Source organism: Carettochelys insculpta, chromosome 1 (assembly GCF_033958435.1).
Source record: "Carettochelys insculpta isolate YL-2023 chromosome 1, ASM3395843v1, whole genome shotgun sequence".
In the NCBI taxonomy this organism is placed as follows: Eukaryota; Metazoa; Chordata; order Testudines; family Carettochelyidae; genus Carettochelys; species Carettochelys insculpta.
The window spans coordinates 14291482-14306914 of NC_134137.1; the positions used below are offsets into that span (position 1 = coordinate 14291482).

Consider the following 15433-nt stretch of genomic DNA (forward strand, 5'->3'; position numbering starts at 1 on the left):
CTCTCTGGAGCCCTCGGCCCCATCCCCACCACGGATCTTCCATGTGCAGAATGAATTTGGTTATGAGAACCGATGTGGTGCATGTCCTCTCCATACTGCTGCACATAACAAACTTCATTCTGCACAGGAGCATTAAGTCCTCAGGAACAGTGGCTGCCACTTGCACTAACCTGTGCAAAGGGTTTTTTTGGGTGTCTTGTGAAAGGTACAGTGCCCTCTTCAGTGTTGTACATGGTAAAGTGTAAGTAGGGAACTCCAGGAATTAGTTTTTGGGATCTTGATTATGCAGAATGGTTATAGCAGTGGTTTGGATGATAGTATTAACAGTGAGGCCCAGCAATGTGCTGCTTGTCCCTGGGCTCTCATTGACTTTGAGGGGAGCTGAGTGGACTGAACTTTGGAAGACTGAGGCCTGTAACGAGGAGCTATACAGACAGATTGCAAAGGATTTGGGTATTTTGAGGGGACAGATGCCATTTAATGTAGATAATTGGGAACCGAGCTAGGGAAGGTATGTCAAATGAAACAATAATCCAACAAGCTAATCAAGAGAAGAATTTTGAGCATTGAAAAGTGAACGAAACCGTCATTCAGTGCACCACAACTGTAAACATTCCTAAAACAAATAGAGGTTGTCATAACAAAAAACAGTCAAGTAACACTTTAAAGACTAGCAAAATAGTTTATTAGGTGAGCTTTCGTGGGACAGACTCACTTCTTCAGACCATAGCCAGACCAGAACAGACTCAATATTTAAGACACAGAGAACCAAAAACAGTAAGCAAGGAGGACAAATCAGAAAAAGATAATCAAGGTGAGCAAATCAGAGAGTGGAGGGGTAGGGGGGGAGGTCAAGAATTAGATTGAGCCAAGTATGCAGATGAGCCCCTATAGTGACTCAGAAAGTTCCCATCACGATTTAAACCATGTGTTAATGTGCCGAATTTGAATATAAAAGTCAGCTCGTCCACTTCTCTTTCCAAAACGGTGCCATAATTCCTCTTCAGTAACACACATACCTTGAGGTCATTGACAGAATGCCCCATTCCATTAAAATGTTGACTAACTGGTTTGTGGATCTGGAGTGTTTTGATGTCTATTTTGTGCCTGTTGACCCTTTGTCTAAGGGAGTTAGAAGTCTGTCCAATATACAAAGCATCTGGGCATTATTGGCACATGATGGCATATATGGTGTTAGTAGAGGAGCATGAGAAAGTGCCTGTGATTCTGTGAGTAACCTGGTTAGGTCCAGTGATGGTATTTCCAGAGAAGATATGTGGACAAAGCTGGCAGGGGGCTTTGTTGCAGGGAAAGGTTCCAGGACTGGTGTTCCTGGGGTATAGACTGTGGCTGTTAGTGAGGATCCTCATGAGGTTGGGAGGTTCTCTGTAGGAGAGAACAGGCATGTCACCCAGGGCCTTCTGGAGTGTAGCATCCTGATTAAGAATAGGTTGTAGGTCTTTAATAATTCGTTGCAGGGGTCTGAGTTGGGGGCTGTAGGTGATGACCAGTGGTGTTCTGTTCTTGGCTTTTTGGGCCGATCTTGGAGTAGCTGGTCTCTGGGTATTCGTCTGGCCATGTCGGTTTGTTTTTTTACTTCTCCTGGCGGGTAATTCAGGTTTATGAACATTTGGTAAAGTTCTTGTAGTTTTTGGTCTCTGTCAGTTGGATCAGAGCAAATGTGATTGTACCTAAGAGCTTGACTGTAAACAATGGATCTAGTCACATGTGCAGGATGCAAACTGGAAGGGTGTAGATAAGCATAGCGATCAGTAGGTTTTTGGTACAGTGTGGTGCTGATCAGGCCTTCCTTGATTAGTACTGTAGTGTCCAGGAAATGTATCTCTTGCCTGTTGTAATCGAGGCATAAGTTGATGGTGGGGTGTAGATTGTTAAAGTCTCTGTGGAATTCCTCTAGAGCCTCTGTACCATGGGTCCAAATCATAAAGATGTCATCAATGTATCTGAAGTAGAGGAGTGGTAATAGGGGACGAGAGCTGAGGAATTGTTGTTCCAGGTCAGCCATAAATATATTAGCATATTGTGGGGCCATGCGGGTGCCCATAGCAGTTCCACTAATCTGGAGGTATAAATTGTCCCCAAAATGGAAATGATTGTGTGTGAGAACAAAGTTACAGAGGTCGGACACCAGATTGGCTGTGGTGGCATCAGGGATGGTGTTCGTGATTGCTTGTAATCCATCTTTATGTGGAATATTAGTGTACAGAGCCTCTATATCCATTGTGCCAAGGATGGCATTATCAGGAACTTTTCCGATGTTTTGTAATTTCCTCAGGAAGTCGGTGGTATCTCGGATATAGCTGGGAGCATTGGTGGCATAGGGTTTGAGGAGGGAGTCCACATAACTGGATAGTCCGGTGGTAAGGGTGCCAATACCTGAAATGATAGGGTGTACAGGGTTTCCAGGTTTGTGGATTTTGGGAAGTAAATAGAATAATCCAGGCTGCGGCTCAGATGGTGCATCTGAGTTAATGAGGTCCTGAGTAGCAGCAGGGAGTTCCTTCAGTAGTTGTTGTAATTTCCTTTGGAATTCCAAAGTGGGATCAGCAGAGAGAGGTCTGTAAAATGTGGTGTTGGAGAGTTGTCTGGCTGCCTCCTGTTCATAGTCTGACTTATTCAGGATGACAACAGCACCCCCTTTGTCAGCTGGTTTGATTATGATGTCTTGGTTATTTTTGAGACTCTAGACAGCATGGCGTTCAGCATAATTGAGATTGTGTCTCATTTGGCATTGTTTGTGTATAATGTCAGCCTGAGCACGGTTGCGGAAGCACTGTACGTAGAAGTCCAGACTTGCACTGAGACCCTCAGGGGGAGTCCACATAGAGTTGTTCTTCTTTTGTTGTTGGTAGGGGGGTCGAGAGAGTCAGACTGTTGTTCATAGGTGTGCTGCTAAAATTCCTTTAGACGGAGGCGGCGAAAGAAGGCTTCAAGGTCACCACAGAATTGTATTAAGTTCGTGGAGGAAGTAGGGCTGAAGAAAAGACCCTGGGATAAGAGAGACTCCTCTGCTGGGCTGAGTTGGTAGTTTGAAAGGTTAACAATGTTGTTGGTCGAGCTACTGTTATTGTGGTTGAAGTATCCTGAGGAATGAAGTAATGAAGAAAATTTATTCTCTTTTCTTTTTTGTAGGAAGAGGAAGTGTGTTTTATAAATATCTTGTCTGGCACTGGTAGAGCCTCGTACTGTGGGGTCTTGTGTGGATGCCTGTTGTTGATGTTAATTTCAAGTTCAGAGAGTTCATTTTTGATCATCTTTTGTTTATTGTAAAGGATTTTGATCAAGTGGTTCCTCAGTTTCTTGGAAAGCGTGTTGCATAGATGTTCACTGTAGTCAGAGTAGTATGTTGATTGTAATGGGTTTTTCACTGTCAGTCCCTTGGGTATAATGTCCATTTTCTTGCATTTGGAGAGAAAGATGATGTCCGTCTGGATCTGGGCGAGTTTTTTCATGTAGTTGATGGATCTCCATTCCAAACGGCTAAATGTAGTGCCTTGCATGTTGAATAGTAACAGAGAGTAAGTCGTGCTAGTCTATACACTATCAAAACAAAAAGCAGTCAAGTAGCACTTTAAAGACTAGCAAAATAGTTTATTAGGTGAGCTTTTGTGGGACAGACCACTTCTTCAGACCATAGACAGACCAGAAATTGGAGGGGTGAAAGACCTCTTTGATCATGTTGTCTGTCTTCCTGCCAATTCAGAATGGCTGTCCTTGTCCGCATTTGGTCCAATGCAAATTTAGATGTCTGATATGACTGGACTTCCACCATTTCCCTTGTGAAACTGATCCACAGGCTGCTTGACCCCTCAAGGACTTGTTCCTGATGTTCCATCTGCGTCTCATGATTCTGTGGTACAACTCCTTGTACCAATGTTTTAAAAAACAGAACAAACCCATGCTCACTCTCCTTAGTATTTGCATCTTCATTTTATGTGGCTTTTCCCTTTAGTTCCCAACCTGCTTCATTTACATAATTCTGATGAGGGACAATTAAAATCAGCCTGGCGAGCCACCTGACGCATTTCTGGTCTCACCCAAAGAATATCTGCTCTGGATTATTATATTTTGCATAGTAACATCCCCTGAATTCATTATGCTGTCATTCACTTCAAAAGTTGATCGAGGCACAGGTGTGTTCTCTTCCCATCTCAGACAAATGCCCTTGGTGGTTGTTCTTTGTCTCTTTGCTATAAGAGTGTCCCCACCAGACTCCTAATTAAATTAGGAACATCGCAACTGCCACATAGGATCAGAGCAGTGGTTCATCTGGCCCAGTATCCAAATTATCCATTCTCATGTCCATTTTCTACTCTTGCAGCTTGAGTCAATTTTGGGCAGGAACAGAGGTGGCAGGAATGGGGTAAGGAAGATAAGAATGGCCAGGTGCAGAGGGTCAGGTTTAGCTACCTGTTAATTCTAGTTCTTGTGTTATGGGAGCAAGTAAGTAACTTTTTCTTATTTACTTTTTCCACACTAGTCATGATTTTATAGACCTGTATCATATCCCGCCCTTAATCTCCTCTTTTCTAAACTGAAAAATCAGTTTTTAATCTCTGCTTTATATGACAGCCCTTCCAAAACCATAATAATTTTTTTTGCCATTTTCTGAACTTCTTCCAATGCCAAGATCTCTTTTTTTGAGATGAGGCAACCACATCTGCACACAGTATTCAGGATGTAGGTGTACCATGGATTAATGTAGAGGCAGGAAGATATTCTCAGCCTTATTCTCTCTCCCTTTCTTAATGATTCTTAACATTCTATCTTCTTTTTCTGGCTGCCACTGAGTGGATGATGTCTATGAACTATCCACGGTGACACTGAGATCTTTCTCTCGAGTGGTTACAGCTAATTTAGTCCCTGTCATTTGTGCTTATATGCAGGATTATGGTTTCCAATATGCATTACTTTGCATTTGTCAACATTAACATTCATCTGAGATTTAAATTGGTGAGACATCATCTATCCAGAGCATTATAAGAAACAAGGAACCTTCCATACTGGGACTAGGGATGCTATCCTGGAAAATATGCCAGCAACCTCCACCTAGATGAGTGCTTGGAAGTGGGGAGTAAGTGTTTTCACAAGGGCATTGTCCTGGATCCTGCTGTTGAAACTACTTCCCAGCACTAGTCTTTCATAATCTGCTCTGGCTAGCTGGTTTAGTCCCCTGGCTGTCCTTCAGTGAATGTTTCAAGCCCTGCCTAGGAGTTTCCAGATGGTAGTTTACTTTCAAGATATATTGGAAGTGAGGAGAAGTTTAAACTCTGTGCAGCTTCACATCTGGGAAGGACAAAGCTCCTATGGGCTACCTCAGCAGGCAACACCTTCAGAAAAGATCAATGGTTATGTGTTCGGGGGACCACTGCTCTGACTGACGTTCAGACAGGAGCCTCCTGTAGTGCAGCCCCCCCACAGGGCATGCTCTTACTAGTGCAAGCCTCGTTGGCTTCGTTGCCTGCTTGACCTCAGCATACGTTTCCCACCAGGACATGCCCACAGTGAGCCCACCTGAGTAGGACACCTGAGAAGCCTTACATGCCCCTAAAAGGGACCGCCCCCCCGCCGCCCGACTTCTCAGCAGCAGTGACTCTCAGCGAGCGTGTGAAACAGAACAGTTTATTAGTCACTTGGAACGCAGCATAGAACAGGTCTTGTTAGCACAGGACGTAGAATGGTTCAGTAGAGTCCATCTTGAAGATGGATCCAGATCCCTGGGATCTCCCCTCTGAGTCCCAGCTTCCAGCAGCTTCCCTCAGTCACCCCTAATTGCCCTGCCTGCGTCCTTTGTCTTTCCTGCACAAGATGATCACCTGGCTTTCCCCTTTCTCTTTGTTCTGCAGGTTGCAGAGTTGCAAGCTACTGTCTAGGCCAGGGAGGTAGCAAGCCGTCAGACATGCCCTGTAGGGTCTCTGCAATGATCACACTCCCTTGTCCAACCACTTAAATACTTGTGTAAAACATAGGAGAAACTGAGGCACTCAGTGTTATGCAGAACATTATGAAAGTTCCCATTTTGTCACACTAGATTTTGCTGTTTGCAATGACTCTGAAGCAAGGTGAAATACTGAGTCATGTGATCCCGCTAACTGTTTGTGTCCCCATGCCTCAGTCATTGGAGTGCTTCGGAGACTGAGTCCTGGTTTGAAAAAAGTCATTTATTATTTAGCGTTGGCAGCCAACCATTGTTTCACTTGAGCCCTGGATTAACCTGTGAGGGTCAGTTGGCCAGCCGCTTGGCACAGTCAGAACTCTTAACACTGACCTAATCGGGTGGGATGGTTACAGATCCAGAATTCCTGTTTCAGCTACAGGATGTATTCTGGGCTATGGCCAGCAGCGACAGGGAGGAGCTGGAGCCGGACAGGAATGCTGTCCCGGAAGCCAGCACTTCCATACTTGTTAATAAGCAGTAGATTGGAGCCTGACTATTAGCTCTCCCTTGATTTGAAGCTTCATGTGGCAGCAGCTTTCACTTGGGCTGAAGAGGACTCTTCTGACAGCTATGTAGGCTAATCAGAATGGTGCCTCTTGAGTGAGCCAAGGCACTTCTCCCCCATCTCTGTGCTGAACACACATGGCCCCCTCACATCTCCTTCCCTCTGGCAGGACCAGAGGGCATTAAACCCTGATCTCTTACCTGACTACAAACCACATCAGGGTCACTCTCATTCTGTCTAGCAAAGATATGAGAAGGCCCAAAGCTAATTCAGCTCTTTGCAGGCTCCAGAAGCTTGTACCCCTGTTAGGTGCCCCCCACCCATCTGCTGTGTGGTATAAATGCTGAAAGGATTTTGCCAGCAGCTGAAATAATTCTTACCTAGCAGTTATAATGGGGGAGAGAGATGTCCTTTGGTGAGCTCTTCAGAGCAAATATAGTATCTTGCCCTTGAACTTGTAATGCCTATAAGCACTAGTTCTTCGAGATTCATGGCACCCTTAGTAGCAGGCACCCTTGCAAGGTAAGTGTCACATCCATTTAACCAGTGGGCAGAGAGAGAGAGAGAAAAACTGAGGGAGTTGGTGAGGGTTGCATGCTCACCTGGGAACAGAGTCTAAGTTTCTTTACCAGAAAACTGCTTGGCCTCCCATTGTGAAGGTCTGTCAATGATTGAAATATGTTGGTAGTCGCTGATGCTAAAATATTCCAGTGTGGGGGCCTCAAATTAGTGCCTGATTTTTTCCAGAGGTGCTGAGCACATGCCTCTCCCTTTGAGGAATGTGGCAGTACCTGTGGTCAGGGCCGTCTTTACACATTATGGGACCTTGTGAGATGGAGGGTCCTCCTCCCCAGTTCCTGCTGCCCCCCAACATCTCCCCTGCACAGCTTCTGCCCCAAATTTTCAGGTGCCCAATGCACCAACGTATTTTGCGTATGTATGGGGGAGAGCCCTGCCTCTGACAACTTACCCATTCACTTGGAGCCTAACCAGGGATTTAGAATGCCCGAAGTCAAGCAACCGCTTGGAACATTTTGCCATGACTGATGAGACAGCAGCTTTACAGGCCAGGGCTAAGTGTACTTAAGAAGTGACCTGGGAAATGGTGCAAGGGAGCACCAGGGCACTGTCCCAAATGCCAGCACAGTGTACAGCTTCTTTTCTTTTATCAGATGTCTCAGGATCTCCCACACCTCAGGACGCTAACGTCACCTCGCCTTCGCCAGAGCCTGCATTGAAGATTGAACTAGAACCAGCAAACACTGAGGTAAAGACACACTACAGCAGTAACGCGCATGTATAAGTTTGCCTTGATAAGGTGGGGAAACGTGTGGTGTTCCCAAATGAAGGGCTGTAGGGTGCGCTGGAGGAGGGAGGATGGTTTGGCAGCCCTGATGCACTATATTTGGCTCTTGGTGACTGTGCCTGTAGAAGCTCTGTACAATCAGTGTGCGTCACAGAGTGTAGGGTGACCAGGCCTTGCACCTCATCCGCAGATAGATATGACTCTCATTCTTCAGGTAGAACAGATGATATATTGGTCAACAGGGAGACCACGCAGACCAGACTTGTCAGCACAGAAACTAGAAGCCGTCATTACAATCCATTTTGGGGAGAGAGGGCCCAGAGGGGGTCCCCGAGCCGGGGCCCTGGCCCTCCTTTGTCTCTCTCTCCCCGACCAGACTAACTGCCTTTCAGCGGCCCACTTCCAATTCAAAACCAGCTAGGCTGCTCCTCCCTCCTTTATCCTGTTTCCTAGGGAACAAAGGTGTCACCTGGTAGCAAAGATCTGGAACTTCCATTGTCTACCTGAGAGAAGTCATCACACTGAAACTGCTATCACCACTGTGTACTGATGCTGTACCTAGGGAAACTGCAGGGGACTACAGGGCATCAGGAAACACATGCAACCTAACCAGGGAAATAAAATGCTCTCACACGCCACTGCATCACAGCCTGCCTTAACTCCTGATCCTTCATGATCCATTTCAGGGTCCACTGGGAGGGAAGAAGCGAAAACGGAAGCGCGTGCTGAAATCCAAAACGTTTGTGGATGATGAAGGCTGCATGGGTAAGACAGGCTAGCGCTCTCTCCCACCCACAAGGAGCGGAGCCCTTTATTGGAGGGTCACTGGGCTTTTTGTTGATTTTGCAGACCAAACCTATCAGGGAGGGGCCTGTGGTGTGATGTCATTTTTTTCTTGAGCTCTGAGCATTCCCAACACCTTTCCTCCATTGTGGTACCTGACTCTGGTGGTGTTGTCATTGACTGTATCGGTCTCAGTCAAAAACTCAATTTGTTCCCGCTTTCCTACCATTATAACCAGCCCTTGCACTTACTCTCCTTTCCAACAATATTTATTTAAAAAAACCCCACAGGTTATGAATCAGATTCATTGGTGACACAGTGCAGCTAGAAATACTCCAGAGTAGCTGGATTTTATGGCGAATTTGGCCCTCAGCTTACTGCAGAATGTCGCAAATAAACTGGCTAAGAGCAAAAAGCAGCGTATTTGGGATTTAAAGCTCTAAAAAAGTCTTGTTCGTAACAGGCTGTGTTCTCTTGCTGAGAGCTGGTCTGAGCACAGGTCTGGGAGCCAGGAACTTCTCATTCTAACCCAGCTCTGATACTGATTTCTTCTGTGACTTCAAGCAAAAAAAAAAATCTAACCTCAGGGTTCCTCAGTTTCCCCTAATATTTCCTTATAAGGGAGTTGTAAAATTGAGGTAACTTGTGAAGTGCTTTAATTATGAAGAAAGGGTGGAAGCATTATTTATAGTAAGCATAGTGTTACTGCAAGACTCTGAACACCCTAAATGCCTGTGGATTTGAATAGAAATCCAGAGAGCTTGGCCTATTGCAAGAGAGATTTCAGGTTCTGTGTTTTCTATATCTCCGTTAAAGAAAGCAAAAGGTACAAGGAAAGTTACTAGCTTCAGTAGTAACTACAGGCTCTAGTCCTGGGTTTTGTCAAACGGAAATAAATTTGTCCAGAATTGCTCGCTGCGTTTGTGTTGTGGGGTTATTTTGCACTTTGACTCTAAAGAAGGCTGTTAATAGTTTGGAAGGAAAATTAAAACCTTGCTCCACAGCTAACGTTTTAATAAGCTTCTGCATCCAGAACTTACCATCACAAACATTTAAAGCTTTTCTTTCTAGCAAAAAGTTCTTCATCTCTTTTTCTGTTCAGCTTTTCCTAAATGTGCCTGTCCTGGGAAGCTTGCCTTTTCTCCAACTGGAGCATGAGTTTAAAAGGTCTCTTGTGAAATCGGCAGGCCTTTGCTTTACAAATTAATATCCATTACAGTTTTATAAAGTGGGAAATAAGGCCACTGGGGAGCACTTGGACCAGGCTTAGAGTTGCAATGAGCAAGTCAGATGGGGTGATGAATTGGGTAAGGAATTGGGTAAGAAGGAACTATTTCTTTATGTACCAAAAATTTGCACTGGTCTGTGGTCCAGAACTTGCTGTCCCTGTTTCATCCCATCTCTCCCTGTGCCCCATGTAGGCTGATAATCCTAAAGTTTTGCAAACATCCAGGACTGTTACAAAATATTTGTATTATTTGAATTATGGGATTCTCACCTTTTTAATGGCTTAAAGCTGCCTCGATCAGAGCCAAAATAATAGCTATTCAGATCTCCTTGTTCCAAATATCACCTGGCTATAAACCCTCTCTTGAATGTCTCCATGATTTTAGTGGCCACTTTCCCAAGAACTACTACAGGTAGGAAGCAGTGATTGTCAAGCAGATCAAATAAGCGTGGCCCTAAGAGGAGCTAGGCACCTGCAGCACCTAGTGGAAGTCAGTGGGAAGTGGAGGTGCCCAGCCTTTCTTAGGATCAGCCCCTTAATGTGAAGGCTTGTCTGACCACAAAAGTTGTCATTTTTTTAAACCAGGGCTGAAGTGCTGCAGCCCCCTCCCACCCCACCAGCGCTCCCATGTGCATGGAATTCTAGTGCCATAACAGTGCCTATATGGGTATAACACAAGGTTTGTCTGCAGGGGGAATGTTATAGCACCCATACAGCTGAAGTTATACAGTCACAGTCCCTCCTGGGAACACTCTGACTCCAGTATAAGAGCGATTATGCGTTCAGTTGAGCTGAAAGATCTTTCCAAAGGACACAAGCTAAACTGACCAAAGCCACTTTTACTCTGGAATAAGTGTCAGCACGGTGGGCTTTTCTGGTAGAACTGTGGTGATTTAAATTCACACCTCTAGTTATACAAAGAAATAACTTGCCTGTTTTCGTAAGACCTCATCCCTTAAGGGAAAGAGAATTGCTCTGACTAATGTAAGAAACCCTGATACAAGTAGAACTGTGTTCATATGAGGGGCTGTTACTAATTCCAGTTGTTAGTTAATAATCACCCCCAAACAAAACAGAGAGAGTGGTTCAAAAAGAAGCAAGGTCCTAGGTTTAATTTGTGACTCTCCCAAGCTTTTAAGAGCTTTCAGAGGGGTGTCATGTAAAAAGTACAAGCTCTTCACCTGAATTTTGGAAGCACTGAGTTCTCTCGATCTAGGTATACCTATCGCCAGTGTCACCTCATCAGTGGAGCCATAGGTGCTCAGGAGCAGTGTTCCCTGTAAGCTGCGCACATGAGGCGCCACCCAGGAGAGACTCAAATGCCGTCTAGCTGACTAGCAGTGTGTCCACAGCATGTTTCTATGGGCGGTGCACATCTACCGGTGCCCTGGTGGATGCAACAAAATTATTCTGCATACAGATGGAAAGAAATAGCGGGAACATTGCTCAGGCGTTTAGAAAATCAGGCCATCATGTGTTGTGTAAACATTGGTGGAAAAGGCGCTCCATGTGGGAGTGGGTGGGATTCGCACTGGGCTGTTGAACTGTTCCATGTGAAAGCAACGATGCAGATTCAGCCCTGGTCAATTGCTACGGGAAGCTGTTACTGTATGGTGGCTGTTGTCTTCCACGTGAAATGAACTGGTGACTGCAGTCCAGTCCCTAGTGGACACTTGTCCTTGTTGCAGACATCTTCGCTGTCCTTCCACCCCTGTTGTAGAGCTTGTGCAGTGCAAAGATTTGGCACTGAAGCATGTGGGTGAGGAGCCTTGGGCTGCTGCTGCCTGGGGAGTGCCCTCTCTGTGGCTGACTGGGCATTCAGAGCAATAGAGATGGGCACTTCCTGGGTAGAAGAGACGCTACAGCTCTTACTCTCCCATCTTGCACTACATAGCCCCACACCTGTCTAGCTTAATGGGTAGAGCACTGGGCTGGGGCAGAAGTGGCCTGGTTTTATTCCCAGCTCTGATCTGCCAAGAGACCTTGGCCAAGTCCTTCTACCTCCCTGTGCCCCTGTTTCCCTATTTGTGAAATTAGGACAGTGATACTTGCTGTCTGTACATGCTTTGAGATCAGTGAGAGAAGGGAGTTGCCTAAAAGCTGGGTATTCTTACTGTGTCAATGGCTGCTCACCCAGCTAGTTCTTTTGTCTGTGGTCTCCGCCTTGCTGATGTTCAGTCTTAGCTTGCTGTCACGGATCTCACTGGACACTCACCTGACTGCCATGTGGCGATCCAGATGTTGACTCCCACCTGCCCTTAATGTTTAGAGGAGCTGGGCAGAGAGTAGCTTGGCTTTGGGCTGCTAGGCATGTGCTGTGGGGTAGAGTACATGTCTGACTCCCTTTTAGGTGATTGGACTTTGAAATGGCAGAAATCTCCCCCAGCAGCTCTGGCATGTTGCCCAGAATGCCACCCAAAGTGTGAGCCGTCTTCAGTTTAGCTCGTACAAAAACCTGTACAAAGTAACAAACACACCTATGTGCATTTCCCTGCCTTGGACTTTTCACCACTCTGAATGTTTTTTGGGCTTGAACAGAATTCAAGGTCCGTCTTCTGGGTCTTGTGACTTGTTCCACATCACAAGAGAGTTTCCAGTCCCACTAGCTTTCTCTGATGTTGGCTGGTCCCTCAGTAAAAGATGCTTCCAAAACCTTCCAGCCTCCTCCCTTCTGCCCAAACTCTCCTGTCCTTCTGCTTCCTCCTTTGTCACCTCTGTCTCTTTGCCTTGTTCCCCTTGTTTGCAGACGAGTTGGAAAAAAAGTAGCTTCTCCCAACCCCAGCCAACCACTTTCCATACCCTATTGTTTGGTCCAGAGTACATGCGTTAATATTAACTCTTCTCCCTTGTCCCTGGTCTGCTGGGGAGCTGGAAAGAAAAGAGTACAAGCTGCCTGGCATCTGTGTCACCAACTGGTATATTCCACTTTTAGGTGGAGGCATGCCCTGATCCAGCAATTTTATAGCTGCTTTGGAGCATCAAGCAGAATTCATCCTCTGACCCTAGGCAAGTTCTCCAAATTGTGCCACTTGCATACCTGAAAATGACACAGCCTCCTTGTGGTGTGTGCCTGTCACACATCCTCATTAATTCCCTGAATATACTGCTTGATTGGTTGCAGTTTTTCTGAGCAGAAACTTAACCACTCCTGTCACATTCTCTTTCCAGTAACTGAAAAGGTTTACGAGAGTGAATCCTGCACAGATAGTGAAGAGGAGTTCAGCAAGACCAAGCAGCCAGCCACACACAATCAGTCCACATCAGCTGCGAAGAAGGAACCCAAGGAGGAACGGAAGGGCCTGAAGAAAGGGGCAACCACAACTAGCAAAGCCAACAAACAAGTGTCCATCGTGGGTTTCTTCCAGAAGAAATGAAGTGAATCTCTACCAATGATCTTTGGGATCTGGGAATGTTGCACCTTCCAGTAGCTTTCTAAAGGCCTCCATGTTGGAGACCAACCAATGGCCTTTTCTGGTTGGCACAATCTAGCTTACTGTGTAAGTAAGCTCTGCAAACCAGGTTTTGCATCAGAAAACTTCCCTGTATCCATGATCTTTTAATTCTGTCTTATGTGCTAAGCTGTCTAGAAAGTAGCTGGGAATGAGAACTAGAGGAACACACGGAGATCCATTCACATGCTTACATGGTTACATTTTAATTTTTTAAGCATGGTCCAGGACTACGGCCTATTCTGCGATCATCTGGGTGAAATAAGCTAATTCTTTTAGTGGAATACATTTGATCTTTGTCTGTTTGTTCAAATGTTCAGGTTGGTTAAAAACTAACAGAGACACACAAATACTGAGCATTGGTGGCAGCTATCACTGGGTGAAATTAATTGAATCTCTCCCCAAGACTTGTAAATAGTTTCCTCTCTGCCTATGTAATATTTGTTGGACGAAGTGCCACGTATAAAATTCTCTCAACCATTTCTTCCTTAAGTACATCCTCTGGAAAGTGCTTGGATGCTTAATTACAGACCAAGACACAGCTTGAGCTCTGTCACTCGTTGCATAAACATCAGTAAGGCTTCCCATGCAGTTGAATATGGTGAACCTGACGGTGACCCAAGCCCAACCGAGCCCTGGGGAAGGGACTGTATGTTCAGCTCTACAAGTGGGTGATGATGATTGAATCAAAGGCGGGCATTTGAGCAGGTTATCCTGGGGAAAGGGGCAGTGTACCTGCCTGCATCCTAACCAGGGACACAGAATTATGCAGCTCCTCTTCTGTGGCCTTCTATTTATTTAAAGCCTAACAGACTTATGCCGTGTTCGTTTGTTTGTTTGTTTTTCAAAAAAGCCTTGTATTTAAGGAAATGTGCCATAGCCAAATATTGGTAGCAAGGAACCTATCTCCTGTGAAGGTGATGTGCAAAGGGTCCATATTAGCAGAAGCAACGAGGGAGTTTGGTTGTCCGAACTCTCCTCTGCAGTTAAAATTTAGCTCAATTTAGCTACGTAGCTCAGGGGTATGAAAAACTCACACCCTTGGGCACTGTGATTAAAGTGACCTAATCGCCTGTGTCAGCACAGCTGTATTGATGAAAGAATTTTCAGTCGACCCAATGAACCCTTCTCTGAGTACATGGACAGAAACCTCCCTTGTGTTGAGGCAGGGAACAGCTGCATTTGCTACCACAGCACAGCTGTAATTCTGCCACTGTAGCTGCTGGAGTGTAGGCATGCTCTCATTTTCAGGGGACCTCAGCTTGAGACCCCTTTAAAAGAGCCTTATTTTCAGAGTGTGGGTGCTTGGCACAGTTGGAGACTGCAGCGGTCTGAAGTTGGGCGCCTAAAATCATGAGTAACTTTGAGGAGGATGTTAGGCCTCCTTGTGGAGATGTTGAGCCTTGAATAAGTGCTGATGGTGGTCCCAAAGCTGATTACTTCTGAGGGGGGCCCACCAAGGAAGAAAGCAGTTCACAGTTCAAACCTGAGGTATGGATACATTTTAATCTTAACGAAGCTGTCATTCAGACTGACTTATCCAATAGTTTCTTTTAATAGGCCAAGATGCTGAACAATCAGAAGTAGCACTCATCCTAACAGAAATACCCCCAAATCCACAGTGGTCCAGCTAAGTGACAGCTAAGATGCTGGGCTGTTACTCCTGTCTGCTCAAAACAAGAGAGTCTCTCTGGATTTCTGACTCTGCTTATACCCTAGCCGGATGGTCACAGTGATGGACTGTAATCTCAAGGTGTTTCAGACAAACTGGCACTTGATGCAGCAAACTGAGTAAGGCTTAGCATATTTGGGACAAGTTTTAATGGCAGTAGAAAGCCAGCACTGGAAAAGGATGGAAAGTCTTGCTTTCATCTTTACAAAGAACTTTGTATCTGTCCCCGAATAATACCACTTCAATGTTTCTGGTTTTTTGGCATAGCTGGAAGTGTAGTCTAAGAGTAATGTTCAGTAATAAAACCCTTTAAACACCTTCCTTCTCTTGTTTGTGTTACTGCTTGTTCTTGGACAGTTGTGCTACTCTCTCTGATTTCCCATATAGCTTGTATAAAATTGGTATTCAGTTGCATGGAAAAGCTTCCAGGTATGAAGGCAATCCAAGACTTTACAGAACAAAGGATGCATATATTAAAAATGCAGCTGGAACTATTAACTAGTCTGTTAACAACTGGGGAGTCCAGAGGGG

General features: G+C 45.4%; 1 protein-coding gene across 1 annotated transcript in view; it reads left to right on the plus strand.

Annotated features, from left to right (window-relative positions):
* Nucleotides 1-15223, plus strand: part of POLD3 (DNA polymerase delta 3, accessory subunit) — a 51482-nt gene extending 36259 nt beyond the window's left edge. The window contains exons 10-12 of the mRNA XM_074976431.1: nt 7637-7731; nt 8457-8535; nt 12950-15223. Coding sequence (XP_074832532.1) covers nt 7637-7731; nt 8457-8535; nt 12950-13155 — 380 coding nt within the window. The 3' untranslated portion in view covers nt 13156-15223. The remainder of the gene's footprint in view (nt 1-7636; nt 7732-8456; nt 8536-12949) is intronic.
* Nucleotides 15224-15433: the final 210 nt, after the last annotated feature.